The following is a 14,354-nucleotide window of genomic DNA, read 5'->3' on the forward strand; positions in this document are numbered from 1 at the left end:
CACCCATCCATTCACCCATCCATTCACCCATCCATTCACCCATCCATTCATCCATCCATTCATCCATCCATTCATCCACCTATTCATCCATCTATTCATCTATCTATTCATCCATCTATTCATCCAACCCTCTGGCCAGTCAGCAGGCCCTCACATGGCCCTTGGTCTCACCTAGTTCAGTGTTAGGCCTGTTCTCAGTCCCATAGGAGGAGACACGAAGGAGAGGGCAGTGTGGTCTAGGCTGTGATCAGATGTGGCGAGCCAGAGGAAGTGCCTGATTCAGGTATGGTAAGTCAGGGCAGGCTCCTGACAGGAAGTGATACTCATGCTGAGGTACAGGATAAAGAAGAAAGGGGGCCCAGCAGAGAAAAGCAAATACACAAAGGCCAGAGTTGTAAGAGCACAAGGAACATTCAGGGAACTGAATATTCTGTCCAGATAATAAAGTCTTGGGCCCATGAAATCTTGTATGGAGGTCAGCGCCGTAAGTCCATGAGGCTGGCCCCTGGGATATGCTGAGCTTTATGCAGTTGCTATATTAATAGCACAGCCCTCAGCAGAGAGAAAACTGGAACTTGTCTAAACTTCCTGAATGCCTAACGCCTGGGAAGCGCTTTCCTACACACGGCACGGCGCGATCCTCACAGCTCCCTGCACTCTCTAAGGCTGGTGGAAGCGCAGGCCAGCAGGGCCTAGACACAGGGATCAGCCACACAGCGCTGCTCACCCAGCACATGGATGGGCTCCCTCCTTCTTCACGTCAGGAACTTGCCACCTTGTCCCGGCTGGGTCTTTCTTCCCACCCGGGGCAATGGAGTGCAGGGGGCAAAGAACTTGGCTGTGTCCACTCCTCTTCACTGAGGTGCCTGCCCCTCAGGGCGACAGCTGCTCTGGCCTTAAGACCAGGCCTGTACCCCTACTTGGGTGGGCAGTGACAAGAGCATCTCATTCTTCCAGGATCACTGCCCCGCTCAAATCACTGAACTGCTTGTATTTACCCTGAGGCTCCTTTCAGACCTGGGAGTTGCTGCAGAACTGCAATTTGGGGTGGAACTGCGAGTCCAGGTCCTCTGAGTACAGTGGCTTCAGAGCCTGCCCACCTCACCATGCCTTGGCATGTAAGAGATCTGGGCGTCTGATCCCCTCTCACTGTTTCATGGGGCCTTGGCCTCCTTTGACCTCCTGTCTGCCAACCTGGGGTGGTGCTAGGTGGTCCCTGGGGTTCCAGCCATGGTGCCTCCTTCAGTGCCCCAGGAGCCTCTCTGGGTTGCAGCAGCCATGGGGGTGGGGGGGAACAGCACCCAAGGGATCAGCGGTGCTGGTGTTGCCAGGTGAGCGGCTGGCAGTATTTGTAAATATTCACCTGGCAGGAGGAGCCAGCCCTCAGCAAGAGCTAACCTCCTCCTCCCCTCCTGGCATTGCCTGTGCCTTTTGGGCACTGAAGCCATGCAGAGAACCAAGCGGTACCGCAGGCCGGAGGCACTGGGACTTCCTCCCCCTTTACCACGGCCTCCGCTGGATCGGGAGGCACGGAGGCTGGGTAGTGAAGGCCACAGCTCTCGTGATCCAGGATGGGGAAACAGGAAGAAGGGCCGTGGGGGAAGCAAGGTGGCCTGGACACAGTCCTTCCAAGCGTTCTGGGGCCACTGGCTTAGTTCCATGACCCCTTGTGGAGCAGCGTCTCAACCCTGCACACCAGTCCTCCCCAGCCCTGCAGTGCGGCTCCCTGAGGAAGGACCACTTTCTACACACCTCCCACCCTGACCACCCCCACCCCCCACCCCCGTCGCGGACCTCGTCCAGCCAGCAGGCGTGGCTGAGATCCCCACAGCAGCCTTTTCACCGTCCCCTTGCTCTGACCAGGGATTACACCAAGCCAATTATTCTCCCACTACAGTGTGATCAGATCATGTTACTGCATCAAAACTCGACCTGGCTCTCGACGGCCCAGCCCCAAAACCCAAGCGCATCAGCCTGGCGCCGAGGCCCTCTGTGCCCCTCAGGGTCTACCCTTCCCTGGGAGCCACCTGGCTTCCTTCTGTGGCCGCCTCCTTACAACGGGGTTCTGGGCCTCTGCGAGCCTCCCAGGGCTTCAGAAATAGCACAGAAGCACAAGCCAAGACACCAAATGGCCAAAGAACCTCCTCAACTCCCAGTGAAGCGTTCCGAAAAGAAAAGTTCAACCTCTGCTAGGATCCAGGGACCCCTGCAAATAAGCCTGAGCAAAAGAGCCTAACGGGAGATTCTGGTACTAGACTGAACTGGGTCCAGATCCTGACTCAGACTCTTGATAGCTGTGTGGCCTTGGGCAAGTCACTGCACCCCTCTGGGCCTCCGCTCAGCGGATCTCCTGGACAGAGGGCAAGGCTAGGCATATGCTAAGGAAGCACTTGGTAGATAATGGTTAGCTGAAGCAATTGTTCCATCTGTTTGCCAGACAAAGGGGCTCAAAGACAACTTGCCAAAGCAGATTCATTCACGCCCTACCTTCCAGCGGGATCCTGGCACTGAGGAGGTGGCCGAGCTGGTCCCCCTAGAACCAGCCTCCTTTTATAGCGCCTGTGGGACCCAGGGGAAGAGGTTACCACATCTTGATCAGAGCACAAAAGTGGAGAAGGCCCTGCCCTGGGGACGACCGATAGCAACAGCTGCTGGCCCTGAGAAGCCGGCTGGTGGGAGAGGTATCAGCCGTGGCGGCAGCGGTTCCCTGGTGGCTGTAGGAGCAGGTCTGGCAGGGCCCAGGGCACAGAGCAGCTCTGTGAGGAGCTCGGGCCCCTCAAGGCCCCCGCTGGCCCCCCTTCATCCGCACACGGGGCGGGGCGGTGCTGGCTCAGCTCAGCTCAGAGCCAGGCAACCCAGCCTTAACCCTCCCTCTGCCAGTTTGCCAGGGGCTTGCCAAGTGCCCCTCTCGCCTCCCCACCCCCGCCTCGTCTTCAGTCCTAGAGGGGAGTCGGCCCCCCAAGGCAGCCAGCCGTCTGAAACACTAACTGGGGGTGGCAGAGAGGACTCGCAGGGAGCGCGGCAGCGGAGGAGCTGGGCAGCAGTGGGGCGAGGAGGGTGCCAGCTCCTTGGTGCCGTGGGAAGCTGCACCATCCACCCCGGGAACTCTCTCCAGCCTCTCCTGGGCGCTAGCTCCCCCGCCCACCCCTGCAAGGTCACAAGCCCTCTGCCTGGGGAAGGAACAAAATGGAGCATCTTCTCAGGGACGCTCTGGGGAATGGAGATACTCGAAGAGGCGGGAAATAGAGACTCCTCTCCTCCTCTGTAAGACCCTCAGACCCAGGGAACCAGGTCAGCTCCCTCCTAAAGCCTGCGCTAAGAGGCACTATTTCCTAGCTTACCTGGGGGGATCCTAGAGCCAGAATCCACACTCTCTCCCGAGCTCTGAAATACAGCGCGTCTCCTGAGCACACTGAAGAACCAGGGTCTCCCAGGGACAGCCTCGCACCTTCCAAGCCTGCCTCCACGGGCGAGGGAGGGCGCTGGCTCCCTGTGTAGCCTTTTCATCCCCACTTCCATGGCTTTTCACTCCCACCTCTCGGGCTAACCTCGACTGGGCACACAGTAGGCACAGCTGCAAACTGCTGGTGAGGAAAAGGCAAATCCAGGCTGCCGGACCCCAACCAAGCACTTCTGGGCACTTCCCGGTCCGGCCAACCGCGGACGCTTTGGATGTGGTCCTGTGTTCCAGGCTCCGTCTTGAGAGCTATTTGTCAAACTGCCTGGCAACTCTAGAGCCTCGGGCAGGTAACACCTTCTCCGGGGTTGACCGGATTCTGTCACTCCTCACCCCTCATCTGGGGCAGGCCACGAGAGGAGCTTCCTGCCTCAGTAGCTCCATTCCGCAACTTGGGCCCAGGAACCCCCAAGCCACCCCGATTAAAACCACAGGTACCCGAGGATCTGCCTGTGGCTCACAGAGCCCTTTCCCTTTTCTTCCTGGCAGAATCCCCATTGCCCGCAGAAATGTCTTCCTTTAAACATGACACAATCTCCCTTTTCTACCTCATAGGGAAACCTCTGGGGTAGGAAAGCCAGAGCCTACAACTCAAGAGCTAGCTGGTGGCAAGCCACGCCAGATGCCAGAGGCATGGAGCTGGGGAAACAGCTCCGCTCCAGGAAGTGTGTGGCGCGGTTGCCTGGGTAAGAAATGCACAGCCTTCACCAACACACCCACGCCGCCCTGACCTGCGGGTGCACCCACGCAGGCCACACTGCCCCACACCCACCACACCCGCACGGGGATTCTCGCTGCGTCTGCTCCAAGAGAGGTGCTTCCTCTCCAGGGTTTTAATTAAATTCTCAGAACCTCAGAACCCAGACCACTGGGGCAGAGATGGGGCCAAGGGCCTTCCTGACTCAGGAATTGCCAGGAGAGACCCACGGCACATCCCCCACGAGATAGCGGCCCACAGCACAGGGTTGCCGAGTTACAGGGTGGCTCACCAGCCCGGCCTCCCGGAGGAGCGCCAGGGTAGCTCCGAAAGTTGAATTAAACCCCCTGAATGTGGAAAGGCCCAACTAAGCTCTGCAGTGACTGCAGCTACCCAAACCCATTATGGACACGCATGCCCCGCTAGCAGCCTCCACTGCCTGTGCCTCCATCCCCACAACAGGACCCCCGAGAGCCTCACTCACCACAAGCCCTGGCCGGGGAACATGGACCCACATTCCTGACCATAGCCTCAGGAAGCCAGGCTCAAAAACACGTTCGGAATTCAAAGATACAAACAGCCTTGAAATGTAGAGGAACAAACAGAAACAAAGTGTCTTTCTGCAAGATAAAGACTGTCCTCACCATGAATCAGGCAAAGCAAAATTCTCCGCCCAAAGAGGGACAACAGGTAAGACAATGACAGCAGACCTTTTGGAAACAGGCACAGGGTACCATGACCAGGGCTGGTGCCAGGGACCAGCCAAGGTGTCACCGTCCTTCCTTCCACACTGAGCCCGGGAAAGCAGGCAGAACTCGGAGAAAGCCAGGGAGGGCCCTGATGACCACGTGGGCAGAAGGACACCCCCGACAAGCAGCCAAACCTTGTGGCTGTAACAGGATCCCTTCCCTTCCCAGATGTGTGTACATGAATACTGCCAGGGTCGTGCCCCAGTAAGAGTGATCGATCCATTTCCATCGTTCCCCCAAACAGGACACAACGTAGTTTTTAAGCCTTCCGGGTTCAGACTCTACAAAGGACACTGTTTGCTCCAACTGCAGGTGGCCAGGTACAGGTGGGTCAGAGTGTCACCTCCTCCAGCCAGGAGGAAGCTCCTCAAGATGGGAAGGGCCCTGGCAAGATAAGGTTAGGGGTGCGGGGGGTGGGGGGAGGAATCTGCTTGCCTGCTTGTCCACTTAGCACTGCTGGCCTGCTGGGGACATCAGTTCAGGGAAAAAGAGACAAAAGGCAGAATCTCAGACACACCCTCCCTCGGAAGCAAGACCAAGGACAGGATGAGAGCAGGGTGGGGCGGGGAGGAGGGCTGCTCGGGCAGAGTGACGGGTGGGTGGGTAAGTCACAGGAAGCGCCTGTAAGAAGAGGCACAGGAGCCCTCCAGCAGTGGAGGGGAGGAGGCACAGGCCTGGCTGCACTGAGAGGAGGGAGCCGAGGCTGGCAGGATGGCAGCCGCACAAGACAGTGCTCAAGTTGGTACCCTGTGCATGCGCTCGCCTTCCAACTCAGCGCGGGAGCTGAGGCACCCACACGCTCACCTGACCAGTTACAGGGAGGGGAGGAGAGGCCTCTGGGATGCCAAAGTGCCCGGGGCAAGCTCTTTCCCTGTCCCCTGCTAAAGCGCAGCCACTGCTGCCAGGAGCTTGCCAGGCTCCTGTGCGCACTGGGCCAGGTGTTGCCGCGTTGCGTCTTTGCCTGCCTGGGGCAATGAGCAAGAAAACAGTTTTGCTTTGGGTTAAGGGTACATTTTCTGGAAAATCAAAACATTTTAAAAAGTACTTTAATTCTCTGGCAAGTTCAGTAAGTAGCTTCATTTTCTGGCTGCTCCACACTCTTGACGCAATTTACCTTCCAAATGCCACAGGAAGAAGAAATAAATCTGAGTTTGCCCCAGTTCAGCAAAAGTTGGTGCTGATCCGCAGGAATCTGTCACCTCCTGAATCCCCCGCGGCGGGTCGGGGCCGCGGAGCTGCTGCCCACAAAGCTGCCCTCCCAGGCTCCGCAGCACAGAGCCCAGCCCGGGTTGGCCTGGGAGAGCGGCACAGGGTTAACAGCCGGCTCAAGTACCCAGCCTGAGGCCGGCGGGGAGCACCGGGAAGTCAGCCTCCTTTTCAAGGCCGGGATGAATGGGGAATATGCAAATGGCTGCTCCAGAGGAGGGCCGGGGAGGGCCGCTGCTGGCTGGCCGGCATCACTCCACCCGGGCCTGTCACATGAAAGGGTTTGCACTCCTGCTGCTGGCTCCAGAGCCCCGCCAGACTGGGGCTGTTCTCACCAGAAAACAAAAATGTCTTTCAGACCAAAGCAAAACGAGGCCCCAGCTGGCCCAGGAAGGCCATTGGACGCTGTTCACGCTGACCTACTGAGAGCACCCCTCACTTGAATTCCCACTTGTCACCTCGTGGAGAGGAGGACCCACCACCTTACGCAAGGGAGCAGGGGGCCCCTGCAGCCACTGGGGAGAGCACTGTGTAGGGTTGGGGCAGGTGGGGTGGAGACACAGGGTCACACCTTGGGAGCTCTGCCCTTGGCAAAAGCAGCACTGGCTGAGACCAAGCTAGCAAACTTTTTTTGGGAAATGAAACTTCAGGAATTCTCACGGTGTTCGCGGTGAACGTAGAAGAAGAAATGGGCAGAGAAACGTCTGGTAAACAAGGAGACCTTGTAGTGCACAGAGGGCTTTTAAGAATGGAGACCAGGGCTGGGCGTGGCGGCACACACGTGTGATCTCAGCACCCGGGAGACTGAGGCAGGAGGACTGTTTCAAGTTTGAGGCCAGCCTGGCTTACAAAGAGAGTTCAAGGCCAGCCTGCACTGCAGCAAAACCCTGTCTCAAAAAGACCAAAAAGAAAAAAAGCATGGAGACCATGGGCGCCCTCTGCCTGACGCCCACAAGGCTGCTGCTCCAACTGGCCTTGAGCTGCACAGGGCTTTATGGTGACCCTGAGCGTGGTATGTGGGATCCAGAGCTTCTGGGACCCCCACCCCCACCCCGGGCTCAGATGCCTTCTTCAACAGAGCCGTCGCGACAAGGTAAGATTTCAGGCATTTTCAGACTCTGAGTGGCCCGAAGCACTACTTTTCTCACACCCCAGAGTTACCAAAAGCTGTCCTTTGACTAAGTGCAGTCACGATGCCACGCACACTCCAAGCAACAGGAGACAATGACACAGCAAGACTGTTGCATCTATGTCACATCTGGGGCAAAACCACTTAGGAACTGGTTCTGAGCCAGCAGGAGGGCTGCTGGGTGCTGCTCGGATCTCCCACAGTCCAGGGAAGAAGGCACTGCCAGCCTTGCACCCCAGCCCTGAGGGCCCAGCACCCACTGCCACCTCCCTCTTCAGGTCTTCCTGCTTGTAGTTGGCCATGCAGCGTGCTCATGAGGCTAAGATGCCAGACATGTCTCAACGAGAGTTCAAGGAGCCATCCAGGGAGGAGAATCAAGAGGCAGAAAAGCAGGAAGGAGAGGAAGTGGAGGAGAGTTCAGAACAGATCTAGAAAAGTAGGCTTCACCACCTACCCTGTGGTCTGGTCTGTGGCAGAGAGGTCAAGACACAAGCTTCCAAATCCTCCACCAGTAATGGGCTGAGAGAAGACCTGTCTTCCCTGAGAGAAAGCCAGGCCTGGGAGGAGGCAACTTGCAGTCCGGGCAGTGCCCTGAGCAAGGGACTGAGTATGGGTATGAAAGAACCATGTCAGGGGCTGGGGATTTAGCTCAGCGGCACAGCGCCTGCCCGGCAAGCGCAAGGTCATGAGTTCGATCCCCAATGCTGGAAAAAAAAAAAAAAAGAAAGAAAGAACCATGTCCATCCCATTGGCCAGAAGTTCCAGTCACATCGACCCAGAAGTTCTCTGGTCACTAAGCAGGGTCCTAGGGTCTAGGTGGCTTCATGCAGCCCCAGTGTGAGATGCAGAGAGGAATGTCCTGGGGTGCTGCCTCTTCCAAAGTCAAGGAGTCACTCGGGGCAGCTATCACAACAGGCCAGGGGGACTCCTCTCAGTTGGAGTCCCATTGTTCCCAGAGTGTAGAGCCCCTTGGAGCTCTAGCAAAACCACAGCCCTCAGACAAGACTACTTTCCGCAAAACAAGTGCCCCTGGAGCTGTGTTCGTCCACTCAGCCATTCACTCATCAACCCTCAGGAGCCCCTCCTGTGCCAGGCTGCCCGGTCCTCCGCACTCCAGTGAAAGCAGACCTGGCCTGCCTGCAAGGGCTCCATACCTGCTCCCCCGCTGCTCCCACCCTACCAGCACCCTCCCTGAGCTGGGCACAGAGCCTGACTCTCTCCGTTCCACTTCATTGAGTACACAGTTTATAGAACACATTATTATTGAACTATTCTCAAGAAATTCTTTACATCATTCATTTATGCAACAAACATCATGCACAGTGCATGTCCTGTCCTGGGTTGAGGACACAGAGTGATACACCCTGGTCCTTCCCTTAAGGACATCATAAGGCTTACAGAGGAGGCCAAAGACTGCCATCCAGTGGGATGTGCCCCCCCCAGGGGACCTATGTGGCTTGTGGAGCACAGGCATGGTGTCACCCTGGCCACCACACGCTCGGTTCTACCTCCTTGATGCAGCCATCACACGGACTGTGGTCAGTGCAGCCTGGCCTGGCATTCAGGCCTGCAGAGCCCAGGTCTGGCCAAGCAGAACTTGTCCCTTAACTGTGTCCCCGCCTGTTGCCAATCGTTCTTCACAGCAGAAGTCCCTCTGCCTAGAATGCACCTTCTCCCCTTACTTCTTTTCTTCATGTTGGAATCCTGGGCCTCCTCTGGACTGGAAAGCTGGGGATGTGGGCTGACTCGCACCTTTTGTAGTTGCATGTGAGGCAAGAGCTCTACCACTGAGCCACATCCCCAGCCCTGCACTTGCTTCTCATTAAATCTCCCTGGGTCTCAGTGCTTCACCTAGTAAGTGTGTTTGTGTATGTGTGGGGGGCGGGGGACAGAACCACAGCACTATGGAAAGATCAAAGGAAAGCTTCAAGAATCCTGGAACATGGTGATGGATGGTTGATGCAGTAGGTGCTCAGAGAAACAGTAGCTAAGTCAGGGTGTTTGCAGCACCCACATACACCTAGTACTTAGTGAATATCAGTGCTGACTCTGCACCAGGCACTGGCTAGATACAAAGGGCGGCTTCTGTTGTACAAAGCCCTGTAACATTTGCCTCTTTGCAAATAAGCCAACACCTCATCTTCACTCACCCTGGGTATGGAACAGCCCTGGGTCCTGTCTGGGGCTGCAGCGGAGCCAAATTCAACCTTCTCAAGGTCAACCTAGGAGCTCTTACAATCGTGAGGAAAAACTAGTTGGATTGCACACTGGCTGCATTCTGCTGCCCCCTGGTGGCCTTGTGCTCTCTCTGGAGCATCGTACCACCGCCATCCAGGCTGAGAAGCCGCCAGAAGGCATTGCGGTCCTTCCCCGCGATGACGGACCCTGCACAAATCCAGACTTTGTTCCCAGCTGATCACACGACTGCCTGTTCTGCCTGGAGCTCCACCATCTGTCCCAAGTTTTATTTGCCTTCTTGGGTTCCCTAAGGTGGTCCCAGACCTCACGCCAGTCCTCCATCCTAGTGGACTTCTGGGGTAAGGGTAGGAGTGGACAGGGCTGAGCTGAGCCACACTGTGCAGGTCTACAACTACAGCGAGACGTCTTCCACGTCAGCCTTTGGACGAGCAGCCCTGCCTCACCCCACAGGGCTGGTCCCACTGCCCTAAGCCGGGAGACAGGGCCAGGGTCTCGTTCCTTCCCTTTCCTGGAGGCCAGCCTCAACTCAAGTCATCCTTGGGCCATCTCTATTCTCAGCTGTAACACCACACCACCTTCCCGCCTCCACTCTCCTCCCCCTCGCTCGGCCTGGCCACTGTTGCTAAAGAGAGTGTCCCTTTGCACGCCCTATAAAACCCTTTCCTCCAGGACCCTCATCTGCCACCCGTGTCCCCCAGGCGCAAGACCCCTGAGACTCCCCCTCCCATGGCTTCCCTGCCTATCGAGCAGACTGGACCCCATACAAAGGCAGCGGTCTGCATCAGCCTAGAGGAAGGGGTGCCCTTACAGACATTTATCCAAGGGTGATGCCTCTTCCTACTCTGCACAAAGAGGCCACGGAGGCAGCAGACGCTCCACCGCATTGCTCCCACTGCCCTCTGAGCCCTGACGGCACTGAGGTGCCTTTTCCTACACCAGGCCCGGCATTAGGCTGGGCCTATTTTGCTTGTCTGCTGCTCAGCACACAAGGGAGATCTGGGCTGGCCTTGGGCTGGGAGCACATGGCACAGCCAGAGCCCGTGGTTACTTCCCAGACAGCTCCTCCCCACGCGGCTCGGGTCTCCTTACATCATTCTCTCCCTGGGCTCTGGAGGGCAGCCCTCGCTCCACCCTCTCGTTTCCCTAGGGCCCAACTGGGCGGCACCGTGCCCTGACTATTAATAAAGAGCCACATCGCCTCAGGGGTCCCCCTCCTGCTCCTGGCTTGAGTGAGAGGGACCTTAGATGACAAAGTGGATTACAAGGCGGAGTGCACTCTCAGGGGTGCTCACTCACCTGCAGCTCTTCCCCAGGAGTGTCCTCTGCCCCAGAGAAAGGCTGGGGTCCAGGCAAAGCCCTGAGGAGGGTGGACAGTGGACGTAGGAATGCCCAGGTGCCTGGGGTATTCTATCCAGTGACAGCCGTTCCCCAGCCTCAGCCTGTACTCTGCACTGAAATCTGGCGTCTGTGCGGTCGTTACCACCCACATCAGGAGTCATCCCCCACTGCTCTATAGAGTTCGTCAGCAGGGCCGATCCCCATTTCCTATTCAAGGGCGTACCTGACCACTGCGTGAAATGTTCCCCAAGGGCGCCGGGCTCCCCAAGGGACTCAGTTACACTGAACCCCAGCTGGAGCAAGAACCCTGCACAGCCAGGGACTTTTCTCCTAGTCTGCTGATGGCCTCTGTCACAAGTGCTCTGCAGTCCCCAGACCCTTCCCTGCAGCCATGGAAGACCAAGGTTTTGGACCCAGGGCTGGGTGGGAGCTCCTGGGGGGCAGTGCAGTGGGGTCCTGGCACTGGGAGGGGTCCTGAGACCACTCACCACTCAGGCAATAAATGGTGACTGTTCCTGTCAGCACCGCCATTATCGTTTTGGTGACCCCTAGCCCCAGACCCTACCCCTGTGCTTGCCGTTTGTTCTCTGTGCATCCGGACTAGAGCAGCCCTGCACAGCCTGTCACCAGACACGGGCAGACAGAAGGAGCTTAGGGAGCTGAGGGGATTAGAGAGGCCTTACTCACTCCCCCAGCACGGGCAAGTGTCCCCACGGCCTAACTCAGGCCACTGGTGGGGGTGGGGAGGGCCTTCCTTAGCCCACCAAGCCTCTGGGTCCGGGCCTGACATTCCCAAGCATGTGCTATTGGCTGATCAGTTAAAACGTCCGCCAGATGCAATCTGTGAGACACCAGGCAAGGCAACTACCTCCTGACTCTCAACGAAAAGGAGACGGTGCCACCAACCTCCTGGGATTGCTGACTATTAAATAACAGATGCAAAATACTGTAGCAAGTAAGGGTCTCAAAAGGGTCAACTTCTTTCTCTTCCTTGGCTCAGAAACAACTTGATCACCGTGTCTGACAGTGCTGTTCGAACGTGAAATAAACACTAACATTCACAGAGCATTTGCTCTTGGGCTGGGCCAGGTTTAAGGCCAATTCAAGGGCCATGCATTTCACATAAATAATCAGACTGAATCCACACCAGGGGTTGGGACTGGGGTTGTGGAGACCCAGAGGTATACTGGGAAGGCTCCAAGGACCTGGGAGGTGGCGGGCCTGTGCTGACACCCCCTGCCTCCTGCCCTGAGTGGGTGTACCTGGAGTTGGGGAGAGTTCTGGGCAGGGGCCCAGGCTCCTAAGAGGGTGCCAGGATGAGGGCTGAGTCCTAAGGGGGTTGATAGGGGCTGGGATCCCTAGCAACACAGCCCTGGGCAGAGCGCAGGAGGCAAACTCACTCTACAGAAATCTCGCACTACTCTGGCTGAAGGGTGAGCCCAGAGAAGTCAGGAGGAGGCCCCCTGGCCAGGATCAGGCAGCCCAGCCCTGTCGGCCCTCCCTGGCTACCTGGCTGACCCTCTCGGGCCCTCGGGGGGCCAACACCCTTGGCTTCCGATCCCAGCAGGTGGACAAGGACGCAGTAAGTCTGTCCCTGCCTGGGCTCCGGGCCTAATCTGTTCAGCGGGTCCTGGCCCTAAGGGGAGAGGGGCTCCGGAATTGAAATCTGGTTGTTAGGAGGTCGCAGGGAGCGACGCAGAGCCAGCTGCCTCCCAAACCCGGCGGCGCCCGCCGAAGTCGGGGCGGCCCGGGGACCTTGGAAGGAAAGCCGGGCGGCCGCGGGCGGGGGCTCGGCGCTCGGGGCTGTACGCCGCGCCGCAGCCGGGCTCCGCAGCTCGGCGCAGGTCAGGGCCGGCCGGGCCGGACCGGACTTACCCGCCAGGAGCCAGAGGGAGCCCCCGGACACGAGGAAGAAGGTCAGCATGTCGGTTAGCGCGCCGGGCCGCCGCCGCCGCCGCCGGGTATTTTTAGCCCCGCTCCAGCTCCCGCGCCGCTGCGGAGACCGGGGTGGGGGGGGTGCGCCCGGCCGGGTCCGGGGCCCGAGCGATCCGCTCCGCGAGCCGGCGCGGGGGAAGGGCCCGCCGCCGCGCCCCCGCGCCGCGCCCCCAACGTCCTGTCCTGGGGAAACGGGCCGGACGGGGGCGCACGGCGACAGCGCCGCCACGCACCCCGGCGACGCGCGACCCGGCGGCGCGGCGTAGGTTCTCCGGCGAGGCTGGCCCCAGGGGCGCGGGCTCGCGATCACCTGTCCCGGGGTGCACACTCCCATAGGCCGGCGGCCACTGACGACACCGACGCCCGCTAGGGTCTGAGTTTGCAGACAAAGCTCTGGGCGCCAAGCCTGCAAGCCGGGGAGGTCTGTGAGGTTCTGGCAGAGACAGGCGACCAGGCTAGATAGTGCCCAGGTCTTCTGGGGATGATGCCCAAGGTCAGGTCCGAGGCTCCACAAGGTCACAGGAGGCCTCTGTGGTCAAAGGCTGCCTGCCTCCGGTCACCATGTGGCCACAAGCAGGCCACGTGAAGTCACAGGTAGCTCCCTGCAATCACAGGTGTTCCATGAGGACACAGACCTTCACGGTCTTCACACACACCACAGGTGGCGCACGAAGCCTCAAGCCCTTATACCTACAACGAAAGGCCATGCAGACGTCCACAGCCTCGGATGGTCACACTGCCGGCCTCAAGTGCTGGACACCCTCCGTGTCAGTGCCTGGGATGGAAAGGAAGACGCCCAGCTGTACTCTGCTGTCCTCAAGAATACGGGCTGTCATTGTAATGGGGACCTGTGGAGGTCTGGAGTTCAGAATCACCTCCTCCCAAAGCTCTTGTTCTCAAACGTGCCCGGCCCGCCGAGCCTCCAGCACCGAGGACAGCGCTCGGGCGGTGCAGCCCCGCAAGGCCAGGCGCTGGCCAAGACCAGAACCCAGGAAGAAGAGGGTAAGAAACCAGAGAGCAGAGATCAAGAAACAGAGGGTGGACAGGTGAGATCACCTGCCCCGTGCCCCTGAGCTCAAAGCTCAGCAGCTGGTATGTGTGCGTGCGTGGAGAACGCTAGCTGGAGTAGGAGCAGCTGGCACGCGTGTCCTGACCTGTCTGTGTACCTTATTTTAGAGGTGCAGCTCTGCAGATGTGTCATTGTGATCTTTATGAGAGGACCTTATCTCCTGTCTCAGGATCTGGATCCCAGGAGATCTGCTCTTGCTTGAACTCAGGTGTAGTCTGGCAAGCACTTGGTGGGAATCTCAAGCTCTTGACAGGGTTCCTCCAAGAGGGTGTCTCAGGGGCTGTGTGGCAGGGTCCCTCCCAGCAAGTGACCTGGCTGTCACAGTCCCCTACCTCCACTCCCAGTGGTAGTGGACTAACTGAAGACCTGCTGGTGTTCAGGAGGAAACTTGTAGGGCACCGCAGTGCTGAGCAGAAGGAATGTACCCCCAGATCAAGCTGGCCTAAGGAGGTGGGCAGGCATTTTCTCCATGGGCCTGGGTCAGGTAGGGTTCTTTCCTCCATAAAGCAGGGCCCTGGAGCCAGGCAGCGAGTCCCAGGCCCTGTCCTCCTCTGCGACACTGCTCTGCAGGAGCA

The 14,354-nt window shown here is 58.5% G+C and overlaps 1 protein-coding gene across 7 annotated transcripts in view; it reads right to left on the reverse strand.

Annotated features, from left to right (window-relative positions):
* Acsl6 (acyl-CoA synthetase long-chain family member 6) overlaps window positions 1-12,824 on the reverse strand; it is a 54,904-nt gene extending 42,080 nt beyond the window's left edge. For 2 of the 7 annotated variants that reach the window (XM_005376086.2, XM_013508247.1), the window contains exon 1: window positions 3,342-3,527. In XM_005376086.2, the coding sequence (XP_005376143.1) occupies window positions 3,342-3,519 (178 nt within the window). In that variant the 5' untranslated portion in view covers window positions 3,520-3,527. Of the gene's footprint in view, window positions 1-2,487; window positions 2,770-3,341; window positions 3,528-3,548; window positions 3,694-4,638; window positions 4,735-12,650 lie in introns of those variants that run through there. The other 5 variants (XM_005376087.2, XM_005376089.2, XM_005376085.2 and 2 more) reach the window with 5 other exon arrangements.
* Between the last annotated feature and the right edge of the window lie 1,530 nt (window positions 12,825-14,354).

Source organism: Chinchilla lanigera, unplaced genomic scaffold, assembly GCF_000276665.1.
Source record: "Chinchilla lanigera isolate Chin_1 unplaced genomic scaffold, ChiLan1.0 scaffold00007, whole genome shotgun sequence".
Classification (NCBI taxonomy): Eukaryota; Metazoa; Chordata; class Mammalia; order Rodentia; family Chinchillidae; genus Chinchilla; species Chinchilla lanigera.